Source organism: Carassius auratus, chromosome 42 (genome assembly GCF_003368295.1).
Source record: "Carassius auratus strain Wakin chromosome 42, ASM336829v1, whole genome shotgun sequence".
In the NCBI taxonomy this organism is placed as follows: domain Eukaryota; kingdom Metazoa; phylum Chordata; class Actinopteri; order Cypriniformes; family Cyprinidae; genus Carassius; species Carassius auratus.
In genome coordinates, this window is record NC_039284.1 from 13636412 (window position 1) to 13645302 (window position 8891).

General features: G+C 36.0%; 1 protein-coding gene, 1 long non-coding RNA gene and 1 pseudogene across 2 annotated transcripts; all 3 read left to right on the top strand.

The window, feature by feature from the left end:
• The first annotated feature begins 1696 nt into the window (after positions 1-1696).
• On the top strand, positions 1697-4669 carry LOC113060729 (four and a half LIM domains protein 2-like). The gene is made up of 6 exons (XM_026229881.1): positions 1697-1735; positions 1943-2113; positions 2613-2787; positions 2978-3147; positions 4014-4200; positions 4311-4669. Exons 2-6 carry the CDS (start codon positions 1955-1957, stop codon positions 4460-4462), a joined length of 843 nt encoding a protein of 280 aa, XP_026085666.1. The 5' UTR covers positions 1697-1735; positions 1943-1954; the 3' UTR covers positions 4463-4669.
• Positions 4670-6178: 1509 nt separating this feature from the next.
• LOC113060731 (transforming growth factor-beta receptor-associated protein 1-like) lies at positions 6179-7706 on the top strand (annotated as a pseudogene).
• A 133-nt stretch (positions 7707-7839) lies between these two features.
• On the top strand, positions 7840-8891 carry LOC113060739 (uncharacterized). Its single transcript, XR_003278288.1, has 2 exons — positions 7840-8503; positions 8623-8891. It is a non-coding gene; the product is annotated as an uncharacterized LOC113060739 (long non-coding RNA).

Here is an 8891-nt window from a genome sequence, read left to right on the forward strand (position 1 = left end):
CGACGCTCTCGCTCTGATCAGTGAAGTCTGTTGTGCTCTCAATGCTCTGCTATACGGGAGCGCGCGCTCTTCCGGCAGAAGTGCCTCAGGACCCATATAAGGAAATTCCGCTCCATCTAACGTCACACAGAGCCATACTCGAAAAAAACTTTACGAAACTTGTGACAAACCGGAAGGAGTATTTTTGGAAGAGAAATACTCCTTCAAACGTACAACTTAATTTTTTAAACTTTGTCCATGTTTAGCATGGGAATCCAACTCTTTAACAGTGTAAAAAACTCAGTATGCATGAAATAGCATTTCACCCCCCCTTTAAGAACAAAAAAAGTTTTACAGCCTGAATGCCTAACTATACATACAGATATATAGATTGCTGCAGTGATGAGGGTTTTATTGGCTTTTGGATTAATGTTAAAAATAAGTTGACCAACAAATGTTTTCCTGTTTGGTATGATAATGTTTACTGTCCCCAATAACCTCTGTAGTCCCATTTAGTTACTTGTTAGCAACCTCCTTTTTCAAGACACACTAATTAATTAATGTATTTTATGTTGTAGAATTAAACATGAAAATATTTTGAGGCTGTGTTAGTCTAAAAATGTTTTTGATCATGCAAATATTAAGGGAAAATTCCAATTTATAATTTTGCAAACATTATGGGAATGTTAAATGTCCATTGAATGTTCTGAAACTAGTAACATTAAAACAATTTTTTTTAGATTAACATCCTATTGAAACATTTCAGAAAAAAATTAACCATGTATAAATAATTGTAATCGAATTACAATAATATAATTATAATCTCTGAACATTCAAAACATCCAGTTTTAATGTTCATTTATTTATTTGGTTATGCAAACATCAAGAGAACATTTCATGTCTGTCACATGTCTGAACATTCTGAGACACGTAGATGTTAGTCAAACATTCAATTAAAACATTCTAGAGAAAAAACACTCCATGAATGATGTTAAAAAAAAGAATGGACTTTGTGCTACCATTATTAAAGACCAGAAAACATGAATAAATTTTCATTAATGTGACTGGAAGAATGTTTGCTCATGAGAGAACCTTGTCAGGACATTAGCCAAAGTTCTGAGAATGTTCCCTGTTATCTGGGTATATCCCTTAAATATAAATGTCAAGAATCAACTCTTCCATTTACATTTAAGAGCCCCCCTGGTGTCAAACCTGTTTAGCTGTGGTAATTGCTGCATAGTTCTTGTAATCCAGTCAACCCAAGGCAATTTTAGTGGTTGCAGAGAAGCTTGGCATCCTCTACAACATTTGCTTTCAACTCTCTCTAAGCCTTCAGCAGTTGCTTGAGGGCTCAGATGTGGATACAGTAAGATATCCGGTATCCGAGGACAGAGCAATCGCTAATTTAACTGATACGCGAGACATGAAGTATGTAACTATGAAGATAATGTGTTTCATTTGAAGATTCATTTGACACAAATTAATTCAGCTAAAATGCTGATTTCTGTAACTCTTACAGGAATAATATGTAATGGAAAAGTACTTTAAGAGTACACAAATGAATAACATTTCAGTGGCACCATTCACAGATCTTGACCATAAGGCATGCGTTGTGATTGGACTCCCATAAAAGGTGCAGAGATCAGCAACTGGGCCGTTCTCCCCAGGGATTTCTAATAAGAGCAATCGTATTTATAGAGGCTCGTTTTAATGCAACCCCTCAATCACTGGCCATCTCACCCAGCAGCCACTGAAGGTGAGTTTTACTCACTATCACAAGCCGTTCTCTTGATACCTTAAAGGGGGTTTAGGATCCCACGGAAGGGATTTTGTTTGCAGAGACCATAATTTTAGCTTGTTGTGTCTATTTTAAGAGGCGTATGTTTTTTGTGGGTGACAATTACCTTATTGCTTTAGCCTGGTATGTTGTGACATTTTGATGGTTCTGTTTACTGCTTTTAAGACATAAACAACAATGTCTATGGAACGATTCGACTGCCATTACTGCAAGGACACTTTGCTCGGAAAGAAATACATCCTAAAGGAGGATACCCAATACTGCACAAAGTGCTATGAGAATCTGTTTGCTAACTGCTGTGAGGTGTGTTCTTTGCCAATTGGGTGCAACTCTAAGGTAGGCATAAGAAAGCATTAAATGACATCATAATTCACACCTTTATATTTGAAAATGACAGAATTAATTTTTAATGCAATGCAATAAATCAAAAACCTGTGAGATCAGTGGACCCTTTACACAGACTTTTTTATTTATTTTTTATTATTAATGCATATTTATAGGACTAAACTTTGTGTTACATTTCCTTTGTATTACATTTCAAAATTCTCTTCTAGGCATGTAATCAATCAAAATATTTTTTCCCTTTTTAAAAAGTCATTGAAATGCTATCATGGTTTCTTTTTCTTTTGCATTTGGATCAAATGGGAACACAAATTATATGTGTTGTAGTATCCATTCACCCCTATAGAAGCATACCCAACTATGACTACATTTGCTTTTAAGAACTCTAGAAATGTAAAAAAAAAGGATCCATTAATAAAGGATTAATGAGTAACAGAAAGTCAGAACAGATTTGCAGTCTTTTAACTAGACTTTCTCTGCATGCATAATGAAGGATCTCTCCTACAAAGACCGGCACTGGCATGAAAATTGCTTCAAGTGTGGCAAGTGCAGTCGATCATTGGTGGACAAAGCATTTGCTGCTAAAGATGACCTTATGCTTTGCACTGAGTGCTATTCTCATGAGCATTCCTCAAAGTGTAACACCTGCAAGAAGACTATCATGCCAGGTAGAACACTTTATTCTCTTTTTATTCTTTTTATTTATTCTTTTCTGGAGAAATTAAATGTAACTAAATGATTTCCCCCCTTAAAAACATATTAAAAGCATGTGTTTGTATTAAAAATAGGTTGTTTATTAAATTGAATAAAATATGAAAGATCTCAGTATATAAAGGTTGTCTTCTGCTTGTGTGCAAGGATCACGAAAAATGGAGTACAAAGGCAATAGCTGGCATGAGACATGCTTTCTGTGTCAACGCTGTCAGCAGCCAATAGGAACCAAGTCTTTCATCCCTAAAGATAACAGTTACTTCTGTGTCCCTTGTTTTGAGAAGCAATTCGCCTACCAATGCTGTGCTTGTAAAAAAGTAAGTCCTTTACTTTGTGTATTGTTTGTGAAGGAATCAGATATTTGAAAAACAGTATTACTGTTACAGTGCACCCAAAAATGACTCACTCTTTTATTGCAGCAAACTAATATGACTTTTTTTCTAATGTGGAACACAAACAGAAAAAAGTTTGTGAAGGTGAAGGTCTTTTTTGAACCTTGAAAGCTTTGGAATCAGACATATGAAAAACTATTACATTTCATTAGTTATCGTTCAATCAAAAGTGACTCACCTGTATTCACCTTCACGCTGTTCCAAAACAGTATTTTAAAATGTGGAATACAAAAAGAGAAAATTTGTGAGAGAATATATCAAAAAGCATTTATGCAACTGGAGCTTTGAAGATTCAAAAAGCATTTTTTTCAGCATAACTATAACAAAATCCTCAACAAAGCTATCATTTGCCATTGAAGACATGGAATATAGCAGATTAATTGAATGCAATATGATACATAATGCTTTTGGATTGCTTTTTTGACCTTGAAATCTACAGTCTATGTATTTAAGCGGCATGGAAAACTGTTTTGGCAAATTGGTGAATTAAATTCTCATTTGCACACTTTTGGTTGATTTGATTATGCTCACTGACATACAGGTACATGTAGGGTGGACCATCAGGCTTAATTAAAAAAACAAAACAAAAAAAACAAAACAAAGAATGTTTCTGTACAAATCACATCATACAAATTCATAGGAAAACGCCAATTTGTAACATATTTACATTTCTCAAGGATTTGATTGGGATTTTAATTTTCGTGTATTTTCTTTTTTGTTTTTGTTTTTAATGTTGGACAATATGGTTAATTGATATTACTAAAATGAAATCCACACTTTCAATTCTGTAGGCCATAACAACTGGTGGTGTCACGTATCATGATAAGCCCTGGCACCGAGAGTGTTTCACTTGCATTGGATGCAAGAGACAACTGGCAGGCCAGCGCTTTACCTCAAGAGAAAACTACCCATACTGCCTGGATTGCTTCAGTAATCTGTATGCCAAGAAATGCGTGGGTTGCACCAAACCAATTACTAGTATGTTTTCATTCTTGACATCTGGCAGCTATTTTTATACACCTCTAAATTTAAATAAAAAAATGAATCAGCATTGTGCTCGATTGTAAAACATCCGTGTGTGTGTCCAGGCCTGGCAGGTGCTAAGTACATCTCGTTTGAGGAGCGACAGTGGCACAGTGAGTGTTTCACATGTATGCAGTGCTCTGTGTCTCTGGTGGGCCGTGGATTCCTCACCCAGAGGGATGACATCCTGTGCACTGACTGTGGCAGGGAGAAGTGAGCTCACCCGACTGGGACAGACAACCACAGGAGCAGCACAGTCGTCCAGCTATAGCAGGAAAGCAATATGAGGGCAAAATAGATTTGGATTTCTGCTCAAATAAATGGAATGATGAATATACAATGAATAGATTAATAATCTGTGTGGCATGCTGATAAGGATGCTTATTGTATTGTTTAATATGTTTTCAAAAATAACTGTCTTCATAAACCAGTATGGAATAATATAAAAAATGTTTGAAGTTGGTTGCACAAAATGCTCTTTTGTTCAATAAAATGTATTCTTCTCTACTACTGCCTGTTTTTTAAGTATAACAATAAACATGCAGCATTATTCCCAATCTTTTATCCCCATTAATGGTGGCCATTAATATATGCATTGTAGTCATAGTTTGGTGATGCTATGATTACAATGCATATATTAATGGCTACCATAAAGGTGGTAAAAAGTGGGAATGGTTCTGGGGTCCAATTATCTAAACTTAGCTAAACTTAGCTAAGGCTCTGGGAACAAGATGCATCATTGATATTTTTGGTTCATTGTCCCCATCATAGAGAAAGTTACATGTGTAAAAATGGCTAATTTGTTGTGACATAAACTAGCATGAACTCTCAAAAACAAACATGATCTAAAGGCCACAAAATAAATACATTTTTTTAAAGGTGTTCTCAGTCATTTTCTGTTTAAGTTTCGCTGGTGAAATAAAGTGAGTAGAGGTGTGTTTACGCCAAGTCAAAATGACTGTGATTACAAGATTCTGACTTGTAAAAAGCGTTCATGTCCTCATAGAACTTGTAATTACAACTTGTAAACTTTGACATTTTCTGAGAGCTCCAACCGTTCAGCCTGACCACTGCAATGTCATGTGTAAACACTCAAAATTAAGTACACCCTTAAAAATAAAGAAAACTTTAACATCCATGGAACATTTCCTATGCACAAAAGGTTCTTTGGAGTGGAAATAGAAAATATGTTTCTTTTAAGAACTGTTCACTGAAAGGTTCATAATGGTGGTGGTTTATTACAAACACATAGCGTTTGGCTGCACAAAGCATTAATTGATGGACTAGAGTCGTGTGGATTACTTGTGAATTATTGTGATGCATTTATCAGCTTTTTAGACTCTCATTCTGACAACACCCATTCACTTAAGGGGATCCATTAGTGAGCAAGTGATGGAATGCTAAATTTTCTCCAACTCATCTACTTCTTGGATGGTCTGGTGTTAAATACATTTTCAGCATATTTGCATTTTTGAGTAATCTATTCCTTGAATGCTGTATTATGTTTGAAATGAACATACTCTTAAACTTAACCCTACACTAATCCCAATTGATAATGTGAGCAAAAGCAAACGTAAGCTAAAAATGCATTTGATGAAGCAACAAACACTGTTTTAGTTTCCTTTCATACACTTTAATTATTGTGCAATCAAACATCCATTCAGAGTCAGAGTAAAAAGCAGTCAAACTGCTGACACTTACTTCCTCTCAGGATGAGAGTCACATGGCAAGGCCAAAATACACTTGAGTAAAAAAAGAGACTTCCATAACACTGACAGCCTCTCTGCTAATGAGGTGAGACCGTCCTTTACTTGTTTTATTTAGCTTTACAGCATGTATATAGCTGGGCTAATGAAGACTGTTTTCCTTCTCTGCCCAATTTAGTATGTTTCTCATTTATTTTTAGGTGTATTTTTGCCACTGAGACCTAAATTAAGAGTAAATAATCATGAAAGTCTTCACCCCTGTGCTAGTCTTTCAAAAAATGCCCTTTGGGAAAGGCAAAAACAACTTCAGCATTGAGTGTTTCGGTAAAAACCTCTATATTGGGACTAAAGAGGGAGTCGTTGAGTACCTCACTGTAAATAACATGAGTGGTGAAGAAAGCCTTTTAGTCCGGGAGATGGGGAAGAGGCAGATGGGCCGAAGTGGAGCAATCAGCCAGCTGACGGCGGTCCCTGTTCTGAATCACCTCTTAGTTCTCTGGGATCACGGTGCTTAACATGTTCTCCCTGGAACTGATTCCTGTCCTGAAAAAAATCATCTATAATGAGAATGTGCCACTCTTCTATGTTAGTGAATCAGCGGTTCAGACTGATTCTGTCGAGCTCATGGCAGCTTCGACCAAGAGGAAAACAGTGAGCATTTATAAGGTGTGTGTGGACAGACGGGAGTGTGTGAGACAGGTGGCTCTCCCGCAGGAACCTGGGACGTGTCTGTGTGGGGCCACTTGAGACAGATATTTTCTCCATGACTATCAGAGCCAAACCACCCTCGATCTTTTCCCACATAACCTGGGAAAGCAAAGTAGCATTGTTAACAAATGTGGAAAAGGAGAATTCATTTTAAATGGGCCTGGAGTGTTTGGGTAAGAATTTTTTCTTAATTATAAAATAAATCAAAATTCAAGGTTTAAGTGATAAACAAGGTAAAATCTGCCAGTACATGCAATAACGATAAAATCACATGTAAAATATGTGAAACAAATGTAAAACATATATAAACATGTCATTTCACATGTTTCACGTATTTCACATGTGATTTTAACATGTGATTGCAAATGTGAAGTTCATGTGTTTTTTCTGTAAGGGGTAGAAAAAAAACTAGGGTTCAAGTGTTTTAAGGCCTGTAAGTGCTTGATAAAAAAAAAAAATACATTGTTTAGTTGAATGTACTAACAATAATTTATAATATACTTGAGATCCCACAGAGAAAAAATTATGGCGAACAATTGAAGACTTTTATTGATTTATGCCACTCATCACTGTTTAGGATCTACATAAAAATGTAATCTGTACAGTACATCTGGAATGATAAAGTTTTACAGAGAAGCTTGGATGCAAAAGAACTTCATTATTGTAATGCTTCAATTAGTGACATTTACTAGCAATTTCTGTGTGAAATCCAACACCTTTTCAGTATAATCTTTTATTTTCCAGTAAAGGTGAACTAGACCCAAGAGAAATCAATGAGCCTTTATCCAGCTATGGCTGTTATAAGTGAAGACTTTACACCTCAGACAACAGCAGTTAACAAGGACCATGCCATGGACTTGTGGACATTAAGTCGAGACAACTGGCCGACATTTCAACAATACATAATCTTTTTGGATGTCTTCTTGAAAGATGTCAGGCCAACAGAACAACAGAGTTATACAGAATTCATTAAGTCTAGCTCTACAGTAAAACCATTATGTACAGTATCTAGAATTTGCTCTAAGACAATAGGAACAACTTTGCTATAGTACAATATTTATCAAAAGCTTGGGTGTGCTAGAAAAAAAAAAAAAAAATATATATATATACATCTTAATTCTTAGTCATTTTGTCGCTACTTAAACTTAGACAATTGGTGAAGCTAAGTTATAAAAACGACTCGTTCTGAACTTCTGCACTTTTGTGGCATCGCATCCACACATGACTGTCCACATTTACACATCAGAACTGGATGATCAGATACTTCGTCAGGACATACATAGTGATGTAATAAGGAGAAAGCAGGATAAATGCTATTATTTCTAAGCCTTAGGGCACGTATTACAGAAAGTTAAGTCTCAAATTAAGACCTAACAAGCTTGAAACAGAAATCACCATGACTACTAAACAGATAGGACTCTATAATGGATGTTTTTGTAATATGGTCCCAGAAGAACCAACGATAAGAGTAAAATGTGGGTAAGTGTGTAAAACTGCTTCTCATACAACATGGGATGTTTTTCAATGGCAAAACAACAAAAGAAGGTTAAGGAGTATTTTTGCGGGTCAGAGAGAGTATAAAGATTGAGAAAAACTAAAGAACTTCTGTAACAATATATTACACGACCCATTTACTGCCAGTTTTCCTTGACTGAATGTCGCATTTAAGAAACACAATTTGTCTGTTCACAGGAGGAAAAGCATCATTCCATGCTTATCACATCGTATGTCAAACAGATACTGCAGTCAACCGAGAATAACAATGAATCAAGCAAGCATGAGATGAGACAAACTTCAGCAATTACTCTGGCAATCTTCTTTCTATAAAGCCGATGTCATATATGGTGAGCACTTTGAAAGGTTAATTACACCAGCATATCTGAAATTCAAATTTAAATGTGTTTGATACTGTTGCAAGTGTTCATGGATGAAACAAATAACAGTCTGGTTTCTTCATGTGGAGAGAGCAATTTTGCTCGGGAAGTCTGGTAAACACAAAAAGGCCCTGCAGGTTTTGTACCATGAAGAAAAAGATCATCAGGCTGCTGAAAGCTACTGTTGGAGGACCTCTGCTGGACGAGACAGGAAGTTCACACAGGGAATGCTTCTCTCCCTGCTTCAAATCTATCCTCACAACTGCACAAGTCAATACTACACCACAATACAGCTGGGATGATACTGGACAGACTACCACATATTATAATCTAAAAAGTAGATTCAGAATTGTAAGGG

Coding starts and splice junctions, on each gene's coding strand:
- LOC113060729 (XM_026229881.1), top strand. CDS start 1,955: ATGTCTATGGAACGATTCGACTGCCATTACTGCAAGGACACTTTGCTC. Junction 2,788..2,977: donor CAAGAAGACTATCATGCCAG/GTAGAACACTTT, acceptor CTTGTGTGCAAG/GATCACGAAAAATGGAGTAC. Junction 4,201..4,310: donor TTGCACCAAACCAATTACTA/GTATGTTTTCAT, acceptor GTGTGTGTCCAG/GCCTGGCAGGTGCTAAGTAC.